Here is a 14497-nt window from a genome sequence, read left to right on the forward strand (position 1 = left end):
AACTCGAACCTGGGTGCTTTCCCTTTAGGGGGCAAATGCTCTGCTGTCTAAGCTATCCAAGCACGACTCGCTACCCGTCGTCAGAGCCCTACTTTCGGCAGTGCCGCATCTCCTACCTTCAAAGCACCACCACACAAATCTCCTGCATACCTTGAGGGACTAGCACTCTTGGAAGAAAGGATATAGCCAGAGAGTAGGGGATTTTTTCCAACGCGAGTTTTCACTTTCTAGTGGAATGGGCCGCTGATTGAAACACCGTAACATATGAAATCTGTGTGCCAGACCGGGACTCGAACTCTGCATGGGTCGTCAATGGCCCTCGCATGGCTCAGTCGGTAAGAAGGCAGAGAGAGGTTCTTAGTTCGACTGCCAGTATGGTATACAGTTTCAGTGTAGCAGGCAGATTCAAATAAAAGCACTCTGTTCTGCAGAGTCAAAACTCACTCTAGGACACGATTGTGAATGGAAGAATGTACACTCACGGAAAAAAAATCAAAACACCAAGAAGCAGTCGTGCGACATAAGTGAAAGTTGGTAGCCGTATTTCTACACTGAAGAGCCAAAAAAACTGGTACACCTGCCTAATATCGAATAGGGGCCCGCGAGTCGCAGAAGTGCGACAACAAGACCTGGCATGGTCTTGACTAACGTCTGGCGTAGTGTTGGAGGGAATTGACACAATGAATCCTGTAGGGCTGTCCATAAACCCGTAAGAGTACGACGGGGTGGAGATCTCTTCTGAACACCACACTGAAAGGCATTCCAGACGTGCTCAAAGATGTTATTGATTGGGGAGTTTGGTGGCCAGCGGGAATGTTTAAACTGAGAATAGAGTTCCTGAAGCAACTCTATAGCTATTCAGACCATATGGGATGTCGTATTGTCCTGCTTCAATTGTCCAAGTTCGTCCAAATGCACAATGGACGTGAATGGATGCAGGTGATCAGAGCGGATGCTGTACGCAATTAACACCTGCCAGAGTCTATCTAGACGTATCAGGGGACGCATATCACTCCGACTGCGCACACCCCACACCACTACAGAGCCTCCACCAGCTTGATCAGTCCCCTGCTGACATGAAGGCTCCGTGGATCCATGACGTTGTCTCCATACCTCCACACGTCCATCAGCTCTGTATAATTTTAAACGAGACTGGTCGGGCAAGGGAACAAGTTTCCAGTCATCAACAGTCCAATGTCGGTGTTGACGAGCCCAGGAAAGGAGTAAAGATTTGTGTCGTGAAGTCATCAAGGGTATAGGAGTGGGCCTTCGGCTCCGAAAGCCCATATGGATGATGTTTCGTTGTCTGGCTTGCACATTCACGCTTGTTCATGGCCCAGCGTTTAAATATGCAGCAATGTACGGAAGGATTGCATTTCTGTCACGTTGAACGATTCTCTTCAGTCGTCGTTGGTCCCGTTCTTGCAGGATCTTTCTTCGGCCGCAGCGAGTTCCGAGATTTGATGTTTTACCGGATTCCTGATATCCACGGTACACTCCTGAGATGGTCGTACAGGAAAATCCCCACTTCATCGATACCTCGGAGATGCTATGTCCCATCGCTCATACGCCGACTATAACCCCATGTTCCAACTCACTTAAATCTGGATAGCCTGCCAGCAACCCATTTAGCAACTATATAGGCGTTGCCGACCGCAGTTACGTATTCTGCCTGTTTACATATGTCTATATTTGAATACGCATGCCTTACCAGTTTGTTTGGCACTTCAGTGTACATCTGAAAGATGATGTCTGTTCATATTTCACGTCAGTCGCATAGAAATCGCGGTAGAAGTGCCAGTGAGGTTGCAAAACAGATTTGCTTTAAATACCACGCTATAAAGTTTGTGAGCGATAGTTACCTTTGAGATTAGAATTGGAGAGTTGATGTTAGTCAATAATGCCTTCAAGGCAACAAAGACGACAATATCAACGCCGCACTTAGTCTGATCAAGGTCGTGTACTAGAGCTACGAGAAGCTGAATGTTCCTTCCGCGATATTGAAGAAAGACTTGAGAGGAATATAGCCACTGTACATGATTGCTGGCAGCGGTGGTCACAAGAACATACCGTCGCAACAAAACCAGGCTCCGGACGGCCACGTGGCACAACCGAGAGGGAAGACCATCGTGCTCGGTGTGTGTCTGTAGCACTGCATCTGCAGCAGCTGACACCACAGTGTCAAAACGAACTGTTACAAATCATTTTTAAATCAACACACCGCCATTTGACTGTATTGTTGTTTCTTTAATTGCGACCAAGGTTTCGGCCTTTAATGCCATTTTGCTGATTGTGTTACTAACATATTTAGTGATCTTTTTGCAAGAAGATAATTTTACATCTGGCATTTCGTTGGGAGCGAACATTTTTCTTAATTTATGGTCAGTTTTGAGTCTGATGTCCTGCATCATATGTTGATGACATAATCATAATCACTTGAAAATGGCATAATAGGCCGAAACCTGGGTCGAAATTACATAAACAACAATACAGTTTAATGAAGATAAGCTCATTTAAAAGTTATTGTACGACTGTCGTTTTGCAACATTAAAAACTATTTGTTACAAATCATTTACTTCAATGGCAGCTCCAAACCAGACGATCTGTACCGTGCATTCCAGTGACCCCAAACCACTGCCATTTGCGACTTCAGTGGTATTAAACGAGAGCACATTGGAGTACAGGGCGGAGGTCTGTTGTTTTCTCTGATAATAGCTGGTTCGGCCTCGGTGCCAGTGAAGGCCGTGTTTGTTAGAAAGAGGCCAGATGACGAACTGCAGCCAGCCCTTCTTTGTGCTAGATACACTGGATCCACACCGCGATTTATGGTTTGGACTGTGTTTTCGTATGCCAATAGGAGCACTCTCGTCATTATCCTACGCACCCTGACTGCAAATTTGTACGTCATTTGGTGATTCGACCTGCTGCTTTGCCATCAAGGAACAGAATTTCAGGTAGTGTTGGTTCAAATGGCTCTGAGCACTATGGGACTTAATATCTGAGGTCATCAGTCCCCTAGAACTTAGAACTACTTAAACCTAACTAACCTAAAGACATCACACACATCCACGCCCGAGGCAGGATTCGAACCTGCGACGGTAGCAGTCGCGCGGTTCCGGACTGAAGCGCCTAGAACCGCTCGGCCACCACGGCCGGCTCAGGTAGTGTTTTCCAACAGGATAACGCTCTCCCACATACCGCTGTTGTAACCCAGCATGCTCTACAGAGTGTCGAGATGGTCGCTTAACCTGCTGGAACATCAGATCTGTCTCCAGTCGAGCACATAGAGGACAACATCGGACGACAACTCCACCAGCGTGATTCACATATCAGCGTTAACAGTCCCAGTACTAGCAGATGAAGTGCAACAAGCATGGAACTCCGTCCCAAAAACAGACGTCCAGCGTCTGTACCCCTCCGTTTAACATTCAGGCTGTTACACCGGCTATTAATGTGTCACTAATTTACATTTTCAGTGGTTTATTTTATGCTGTGAACTTGCAGTGTTGTTGTTGTTGTGGTCTTCAGTCCAGAGACTGGTTTGATTCAGCTCTCCATGCTACTCTACCCTGTGCAAGCTTCTTCATCTCCCAGTACCTACTGTAACCTACATCCATCTGAATATGTTTAGTGTATTCATCTCTTGGTCTCCCTCTACGATTTTTACCCTCCACGCTGCCCTCCAATTCTAAATTTGTGATCCCTTGATGCCTCAGAATAAATCCTGCCAACCGATCCCATCTTCTAGTCAAGTTGTGCCACAAATTTCTCTTCTCTCCAATTCTATTCAATACCTCCTCATTAGTTATGTGATATACCTATCTAATCTTCAGCATTCTTCTGTAGCACCACATTTCGAAAGCTTCTATTCTCTTCTTGTCCAAACTATTTATCGTCCAAGTTCCACTTCCATACATCGCTACACTCCATACAAATGCTTTCGGAAACGACTTCCTGACTTTTAAATCTATTCTCGATGTTAACAAATTCCTCTTCTTCAGAAACGCTTTCCTTGCCATTGCCAGTCTACATTGTATATCCTCTCGATTTCGACCATCATCAGTTGTTTTGCTCCCCAAATAGCAAAACTCATTTACTACTTTAAGCGTTTCATTTCCTAATCTAATTCCCTCAGCATCGCCCGATTTAATTCGACTACATTCCATTATCCTCGTTTTGCTTTTGTTGATATTCATCTTATATTCTCCTTTCAAGACACTGTCCATTTCGTTCAGCTGCTCTTCCAGGTTGCTCTTGCAGTGTTAATCACTTAAATACGTTACCTATACAGAGACATTCCACAATTTCACTACTCTACATTAATTATTTTTTTGTGTTACATTCTCTGTCAGTGTATCTCACGCAGAGCGCATCGTTCTGCCTGACAATGTGAAATTTAGTGGTGTATCTTAACGAAAATCTTGTACTTTTAAAAACAGGATTTTTTAAATCTGTTTTAAGTCACTAAAAATTTTATTAAACATCTAAAGCTTTTGCATCAAGGGTTGTTGGTTGGTTAGTGGGGTGGGGGGGGGGTGGGGGGGGAGGAGGGGGCCAAACAGGTAATCGGTCCCACATGAAGAGTGGTTTTAGTCTCTGTGATCCTGATTGCTCGTGGGGAATCGAAATTTAAGAAAATAGGAAACTTTGTATTTATTGTCGCTGCTATGAGTGTGCTTTCGAATTAAGATTCTGCATAATTTATTAGCTACACGATTATGATTTATTTACCATTCAAGGCAATTCGTCTCAATCGTCTCTAGACCGACCCTTTCATTTCTGTTGCACTGCAGGTGATGACCGCGGAAGCCACCACCGTGCTGCCTGCTTGGCTGGACAAGCAGTTCGCGGAGACTTCGCTGAAGGAGAGCGACGCGTCCAGAGACTTGAAGGTCACCTCAGTCGCTGTGCAGAGGGCGACGGCTATAGGCGACAACTACCTCAGCGACGTCTACCGCATGACCGTCGAGCTGGAGCGCAACGCCAGTCCCTATGGCAGCTCCCTGTCGCTGATCATCAAGTGCCTCCCGACGGGAGAGGTGATGCAGAAGTTGGTGCAGGAGATACAAGCCTTCGAGCACGAGACTCGCATGTTCTGCGATACCATTCCCGCGATGTCACAAATCCTGGAGAAGGCGGCACCCGGTAAATACATGCAGCTGTCTGCCAAGTGTTTCGCCTCTGGGAAGCAGCCGGTCAGCTATCTGGTTCTCGAGGACTTGAAGGCCAGAGGGTTCTCGCTGGCGAAGAGGTGCAGCGGACTCGATTTGGCGCACTCCAAACTCGTGGTCAGGAAACTGGCAGAGTTCCACGCGGCCTCCGTCAAGCTGTTCGAGCAGGACCCGTCGGCTCTGGACAACTACCTGGTCTTCAAGTTGTTGCACGAAACTACGGCGCAGCAACTGGAGACCTTCTTGAAACAGGGTTGCAGGTTACTTGCGGATCAGTTGGACACGTTAGACGGATCGTTCTCAAAGTATGCGCCGAGGATACGAACTCTTGCAGAAAGCATATTTCCACGGCTAGCTGACTTGACGCAGCGGAAGGGAAAGTTTCGTGTGCTAACCCACGCAGATACATGGGTCAACAACATCATGTTCAGATACGCTGCAGGAGTCGTCCAAGATGTGGTCCTTCTCGATTTCCAGTTGTCTTCCTACAGTTCACCTTCGATTGACTTGCAATATTTTACTCACACAAGCCTTACGGAAGAAGTGTACGCCAATCATTTAACAGACCTTCTGAAGGAGTACCACAGCCATTTAATCGAGGTGATGAACGATATTGGTATCAGTACGGACAAACAGATATCCTTTGAGGAGCTACTGGCGGACTTTGAGGCGCAAGCACTGTACGCCGTTTACTCGGCAGTAGCGGTACTGCCAATTGTGCGCACTCAAAACGAAACTAGATTCGATGTGGAAGCGTCTCTGAACGAAAGTGACAGTGCTGCCAACAGAAACACCTTCGCGAGCGCTCAGTATATGCAGGCTATAATACAAATGCTGCCAGAATTTGAAAAGAGAGGCCTGCTGTAGTCTCCCTGTTGCGTGTCAGAAGCAACTCACTCAGGATGGACGATTTTCTGCATCTAGATTTGCTCCCCCAATTTGTCCATTGTCTCCACTACGCTCATTTCGTTATGAAAGAGGAGAAACGTAAGTTACCTAACTTAATATGAAAGACGCTCTTGAATGTTGGTTCTAGGCGCACAGTCCGGAACCGCGCGACTGCTACGGTCGCAGGTTCGAATCCTGCCTCGGGCATGGATGTGTGTGATGTCCTTAGGTTAGTTAGGTTTAAGTAGTTCTAAGTTCTAGGGGACTGATGACCACAGATGTTAAGTCCCATAGTGCTCAGAGCCATTTTTCTCTTGAATGTTCTTGATTGTAGCACATGTCACCCAAGGTGTACTATGAGTGCGTTACAGCTTGAACAGCTTCAGACAGCTCGTTGAAAACTACCTGCATACCTGTCACGTCACGACTGCAGACAGACCCCACTCCACAATGGGTCCCACTGTTTGCGTCAGCATGGTTCCATGACATGAGGGACAGATTTTTACACTCTGAACTCCTGTCGATTTCGGATGCACTGTGTAGTTGTTTAAGACTGCTTTTGTGCTTACTTGATAGACTCAATGTGGATAATGCTGCGGAAGTATCTACTTCCTTGTGTTCGACAACTGGACTATACATGTTTTGTCTGAGTTTTCTGTGCCGGTAACTGATCAACGTGAAAATAAATCTGTCTGGTGCAGACGCAATAAATTTAGATTTGAAATTGTTATAGCAAATATATTTCTCAGAATCAGAAACCTTGTCTCCTTAACCCCTTAGTTGTAAGCTAATGTAATATCCAGCAAAACATGAGTGACCAGTTAAAGAGCTGTTTAACCATCTTCTTTAAAAGAGAACTGCTCTGTAACTTCATTCGTGTGTATTGCCAGTCCTCTACTTAACCTTCCAGCTACCAATGCAATTCTTAAAAATGTAAAGAACATACTTACTATCTAATTAAATAATATGGCAATGGAATGCTGCTGATGGCACCTGTGACCCGTCACGAAGTTTGTAAGAAAACAAGATACATTATATAATTTGATATTGTTTTATTATTATAATCTTTTAACTATTTATTATTTGCTTTTACATACCTTTTACAACATTGTGAAATTCCACCTCGTATTCCTTTTTCAACCATTAGAAGCATATCATAAACATAGACATGTTTTTCTAAGATTTTGAAAAACATCCTATAACAATAATGCATCAGTTTTAAGATATAAATCATGATATTCACCAAGATTTTTACTATTGAATTTTTCCCAAACTAATTTTGCATGTTCATAATCTTCATCACTTAGGTCACTATCATTTAATTCACTATAAAATTTATCTTTTGTTGGTAATTGTGTTTCTTCCAATTTTTTCCAAGAAGCCATGTAATCATATGGATAAACGCCTTTTCTAATTACTAGATTAAATAATTCTGGAGAAAAATACTTTTTAATATTTTTTAATTGCGTTTTCCTTAATTTTGATGATAGTTTATCAAGTGAAGAAGCCATAAACCTAAATGTATCAACAAATCTCATTATTAAAATTTTTGTATGCTTACTAAAAGTAATATATTCATTTTCATTGTTTGGTAATAATTCTATTTCTTTAATACGATAACCAAGTTCTTTTACAGAAAGATGTGAATATAACCAGATAAATTATATAAATTACACATATCACATAATGGAGGAATATATTTTCCAGTTAAATGATCATGATGATGTACTTTTTTATTCTATTTCGTATAAGGACATTTACATAGTGTACAAACTCTAGATTTAATGTACATTTTGTATTCATCAAGATCTAGTGGTTTCATTTCTTCAATTTCACAATTTCTTCAACTTCATGATTAATACATTCTATAAATATTTTATGACAATTTGGTCATCTATAAACAACGGGATCTTTATAATTTCCATTTATAAATTTAAAATAATAACAAAATCCACATGGTTCATGTTTATGATATTTCACTGCATATGCTGTTTTGGGATTTAGTTCACAATTATCCAGTTTTAAAAGTAAACTTTCAATATCAGCATAAATAACAAATGGAACTTTTTGTGTAAATCGATAATTTTGAAAAAAATGTATAAATTCTCCTTCACCTGGCATTTCAACATTTAATGGTTTTTAATTAAACAATTTTTTGTATGCTCCTCTAATTTATGTTTACTATTAAAATGTAGTAAACATAAATCACAAATAAATTTAACTTCAGTATGTTTACTCATTTAACTTGGTACAAGTCTCAAAAATTTTTTTTATATAACAATAATGTGAATTATTATCTTTCTTGAAATAAAGCAGATTTACATGTTTCTCCTTTTTAGATTTTGTTATTGTTTATGGATACGCTTGACAATTTTCATCTTCAACATTAAATGAATAAACGTTAATACATACATTAATTATATTTTCTATTTTTGGAATATGATCAACTAATACAGGAAATTCAATATTTTCAAGTTTTTTATCAAGATCAAATCCAACATTTTTATATTTTGTCATTCTATCAGGATGATCATCTACAGGAACCAAAACTGATTTTATAGACCACAGAAAACATGTTTGATCATTATTTTTCACATTAAGACATGCTTTTTTATTTTTAATATTATCTGGAAAATCAACTACGTAATCTACATCGTTTTTCTATCTTTTGGTTTCTGAAAAATATTTGTAGAAAATGGAAATATTCCTATTAATGGTTTATCTTCTTTAGTTAGAAAAACGTCATCAAATGGTACCTTTTTTCACAGATTTTCACTTAATTCAGCTTTATTATTTTTAACAATATTTGTTTGATTATCACTTACTTCTTCAGGTATATAAATATTGACAATATTTTTATATTTTTTCCTTTTTTTCAGTTAAATAATTTTAATGATTTTCACTTACATCAGATGAATTATTACTTTAAACAATATTTGTGTTATTTTCAGATGAAATAATTTCACTTACTTCAGGTGTGTTACTTCTAACAATATTTGGGTGATTACTAATAATAATTCAACGATTGCTAATAATAAATCTAATTAAATCAGCTTTATGTAAACTTGAATATCCTCATAAATTATTTATTTTACAAATATTCGAAGTCATACAACAGTATATTGTTGTACTTGATAAGCAATTTGTTCTAGTTGAACAGCAATGTTTCTTTCCATTTTGCCCTCTTATTTATTACAAAAAATTTATTAGATTTCAAAAAATATTTTTTTCAATAAAGTGATAATTGTGTAATTTATGGATAAGGATTATTATGTAATAAATAGTTAATCAGAAGGAGAATTAGTTTAACAATCAATTAGTTATAGACGATTAGTTTAACAATCAATTAGTTCATGTGCAATTAGTTTATTATTTAGTTTAACAATAAAATAGTTTTTAAACAAATTGTTTAACAATCAATTATTTTTTAAACAATTAGTTTAGCAATCAATTAGTTAGCTCTTGTATTTATTACCAAAAATATCATTAGATTTGTGAAAATCATTTTTATTAAATAAAAATTATAATTATTTAATAGATGAATAGATAAATAATCATAAAAGATTATTACTTAAAATTGAAACTTTCAGATTAGTAATATGTTCTAAGGTAGATTTCATACATCTATTATTGTATTTATCTTCATGTGATGGGTTTATATAAAAACAATCTTTGATTTCGTGATAAATTTGCATTTTGTTTCCTTAAAATAATATTTAGCAATTCTTTTTCCACATACACAATTAATTCGATTTTTATTGTAATTCTCTAAATGTTTATTTAAACGTGGTCTACATATAGTTCTAGAACCATCTTTTGTATACCTTTGTAAAGTGAAATTATCAATAGATCTTTCTGTATTACAATATTAACAAAATTTAGTTTTCACAAAATAATCTTGTTGAACTTGAATATGCTCCATTTATATAGAAACAAATTTATTAGGATTATAAACAAGTAAATTTTAATAATGTTTTAAATTTTAATAGTTTTTATAAATTTTTAAATTTTTATTTTAAGTTATTGATATGAATTATTTAAAAATTAGATACATTATAATCATAAGAATCATCTTTAGATTCATAGTCCTGATTTCTAAATTGTCAATTTCTATCAAATAAAGGATTAAAAGAGCTTGTAGTTATTGGCAAAGAATCAAAAATATTGATCGAAAGATCTAATTATATTTACTTGGTAAAGAATCAAATGTTGTCATTATGTCAACTAATGTTTTTCTTTATTTTTAGTAATACTTCTACAAAGTGCACAATTTTCATTTTCCTATAACCATTTATCAATACATTCTTTCTGAAAAATATGTCTGCAATTTGTTTTGACAAATTGATTCATACTTTCAACACTTAAACAGATAGGGCAATCAATATCTTTTTCACTCACCTCAATTAGTTCATAAGTATCTTTTTCTTTAGCTTGCATTTCGTTTTCGTTCTCCAATTAAAGAAATAATTTTTATTAGATTTATAAAAAAGTTAAATTCTCTAATTTAATTTAATCGTAAATACAAACTACAAATTTCACATTATATTTATTTTTGCAAAGCTAATAAAAAATATTTCTCTTAAATGGAATCGATTATAGATATGTTCAAAAACAAGCTTACATAAAACAATAACAAGTTTTTATGATTATTGATGAAGAAAATAATCCATGGTTTAAAACTAAGGATGTTGCTGAGATTTTAGAATACAAAAACACAAATGATGCAATAATTGAACATGCTGACTCAGAAGATGAAGCAAATTTTGCTAATATTTTGAGCATCGCGTTTTGCGAGTCCACATCAAGAATTGATATACAAACTGTTTTCATCAATGAATCTGGATTATATTCCTTAATTTTGAAAATCAAATTAAGGAGAAGCTAAACAATGTAAAAAATTGGTTACTCATGAAGTTTTATACCACAATTAGAAAACATGGTGAATATAAGTTTAGAAAAGAGATATTGATACTTATAAATATCAAATAAAACACAAAGGAAATTGTATTAAATAACTAAAAAAGAATGGAAGAAATTAAACACAGAAATAGTTCAATTACAAAATGATAGAATTAAAATGAAAAATGATCATATTTAAAATTTGGGAGAAACAGGTAGTATTGCTTCAGAAATAATAGGTAAATAAATAAAGAAATAAATAGTTTAATGAAAACTTTCAACCAACATTCAATATTTTAGAACTATTTGATGATGAATATGACTATAACTATTATGTCATTAGAACACAAAAAAATTAACAGAAACAACTATATAAAATCGAAGATAGACATCTATATTGTGAAGATATGTTAAGATTGAATTATAATTCTAATTCAATAAATCTGTATCAAAGTATGAAAGAGAATTTAAGGATTGTATTTTATATGAACTATTTCAATATTTCGAATAACTATACACAAGAACATTTCATTAATAATATAAAATAAAAATGCTTTATCAAAGTCAACTTTTATAAAAAGCTTCATAAAACTGAACTTTTATAAAATTTCTTTATCTTTATTTACCTAACTATTATGTGAATTATCAAAACCTAACCATTTAACATAAACTTTATTATCTTTCTTTTTTAAAACTTTTTCAACCATGTATACATCAGGATATATTAGTTTCTGTAGTTCTTGTTCATAAAAATTTCCTTTTATATCTTGTAATTTATATGTAATTGGATTGGAATAAATAACATCTTCAATTTCAAATATTTCTGTTGACCAATTAGCTGTATATCGTTTTTCAACTTCAAGTTTACTAATTCTAACTTATCACCTATTTTAAATTTAGCTTACTCATTAGCGTCAGCTGAAGCAGACTTTAATCTGAGACTAGATATACTGTTCTTATTTTTAATTTTTTTCATTAACTTCTATTGGTTTCATATTTATTGTAGAATGTTTTGTGTTATTGTATTCATCAATGACATTTTTAACTAAATTTCTCCATTTATAATCACCTTGTAAGGGAAATTTCTTCCACATTTCTTCTTTAAGTGCTTTGTTAAATTGTTCACCAACAAATGCTTTTAATTCTGAAAAAGTTGAATGATGATTAATGTTACATTTCTTTAATAATTCTTTAAATTCTTTATTATGAAATTCTTTACCATTATCTGTTTGTAAATTACGTGGCTTTCTAACTATGAAAATTTTTTCGAATGCATCAACTATATTTTAAGCTGTTTTTTCTTTAATAGGAACAGCAACCGCATATTTTGCGAAAACATCAATAACAATAAATATTTATATCCTTTACTTATTTTAAAAATACCTTTTAAATTTCCTGAATCCATTTCAACTAAATCAGCCTCCAATAAATCAACTATATTAAAAGAAATATAATTTCTTCTAAATTCTTTCTGATTGGTTTATGTAGTTCATTTACTATATATGCACGAATGTTATTTAAACCTCCACCAGCACTTACAAAAATTTTTTAACAAATTTACTCTTGTTAGATTTACATATTGTAGAAAGACGTTGAATTCTTTGTGTTTCAATTTTTAGTTGTTACTCTATGTGGATTGTGTGTATCAGTAAACTTTTTACACTTGAAACAATAAGTATAATTATCATGTGGAGTATGATTTTGCATTTATATAGCTAAAAATTTATTAAATTTTTAATTTTAAATCATTTCACCAAATACACTTATATTTACATCTACAGGAACAGTTTTAACAGAATCTTTCAGTATTACAGTTATAAAAGTTGATTTATGTACTATTATTGATTCAATATTATTATTTTTTTTTATATAGGTTAACATTTACACTGACTGATATATAAAAACCATCAAAGATTAAATCTCTGTTTATATTTTTACCAACAATAATAACTCTTTAAGTATGAAATCATATTCAAAATTATACATTTTTGGTACATCAGCTGTCATAAAAATAATTTCAATTATTTGTTTATCACATACTTTTTCTTTAAGTTTACTTAGCTGTTCTAAGTATGGTATTCAATCTGTTTTTGAGAAATAATCTGAAAAAGCTTTTTCTGCTTCCTTTATTGTAAAGAATTTCTTAAAAGTGTTGTAGTTATCTTGATGAATCTGATAAATTTTTTCCTTAAATTGTGTGTTGGTGGCATAGTTATTAAATTGTGCTAGAATGCTCGTGTATTCTGGTTTTGTATCATAATCTTAGTAGAAACAAAGTTTTCCCTCAAGAAATGTGGAATATTAATCAGCGAAATAATTTTCTTAAATCATGTGATGCATTTCTAGATTTTACACGAATTACTATACTAAACCAGATATTGATATTAATCCATTTAGTTTTATAACTAATTATCCAGTTTATGTCATCAATATGACATGCAGAAAGAATGTTGTAACTACACAAAATACTACTGTGAAACTTTGTGCAATTTCTAATGACAAAATTCCAAATAATACATTTGCTTATGTAATTATGTATGGTAAAAAGAATCTTACATATGATGCACAACATAGAATACTTACTGAAAATTTTTAAATATTAACATTTGCTTCTATATAAATGAATGAAAAACTTAAAAAATGTATAAAAGCGTTAACTTCATGTTTATATACATTTCTGAAACATTTTAAGAAGGATAGAAAAAATAAAAAATAAAATTTTAATACAATTTACTTTTGTTAAATAATATACTTTAATTAATTTACTTTTGTTGTAAGTAATTTAGTTACATTCAAAAAGTAGCTGAAAGTAAAGTAATTTTCTTAGCTGTCTGATTTAGATTTTTTAAAAAACCAAGGTCCAAAAATTTAGAGACTGAAATCATATATCCATCATCTCTATAATCTTATGGCTGCTAGAGCAGAAAGTAAATAATTTTGTATACGTATTCATAAACATAGTTTTAAAACACACTTTTTCACAGAACTCAAAAACAGGAAATTTTTGGGGCTAAGGAAAAGTTATAAAATATGCTTTTTTAAAAATTTGTTTTAAAAATAATTTAAAAAAATGCGTTTTTCACTAAAGTCAAATTTTTAGATCTAAGAAAATGATGTAAAAAAAGGTTTTTTTAAAATCGTTTTTTAAAATAATAGTTCATTCTCTAATTTAGTTAATTACATTACATTCACCTAGGTGAAACATATGTAAAATAAATGATTTTTTATTATAGCTATTATTATATTCTTTTATTATATTATATTATTACTAGGTAAAAGGGATAGTAGATTGTTTATGTATATTCTGGAACATTAGATCAATCTTATGGGAAATAAAAAATTGTGGGTGTTAGCTAGTAATTTTTTATTTTTTGTGAGATTGGTCTAGTGGTCCATAACATACAAAAACAATCTACTCGGGTAGGTTAGAAAATTTAAAAAGGGAAATGGTTAGGTTAAAGTTAGATATATTGCGAATTAGTGAATTTCGGTGGCAGGAGGAACAAGACTTCTTGTCAGGTGAATACAGGGTTATAAAT

General features: G+C 34.3%; 1 protein-coding gene across 1 annotated transcript; it reads left to right on the forward strand.

Moving 5' to 3' along the window:
* Positions 1 to 4796: 4796 nt before the first annotated feature.
* LOC124803442 lies at positions 4797 to 6038 on the forward strand. The gene has a single exon (XM_047264628.1). It carries the CDS (start codon positions 4797 to 4799, stop codon positions 6036 to 6038), a length of 1242 nt encoding a protein of 413 aa, XP_047120584.1.
* Positions 6039 to 14497: the final 8459 nt, after the last annotated feature.

The sequence above is a fragment of the Schistocerca piceifrons genome, chromosome 6 (assembly GCF_021461385.2).
Source record: "Schistocerca piceifrons isolate TAMUIC-IGC-003096 chromosome 6, iqSchPice1.1, whole genome shotgun sequence".
In the NCBI taxonomy this organism is placed as follows: Eukaryota; Metazoa; Arthropoda; class Insecta; order Orthoptera; family Acrididae; genus Schistocerca; species Schistocerca piceifrons.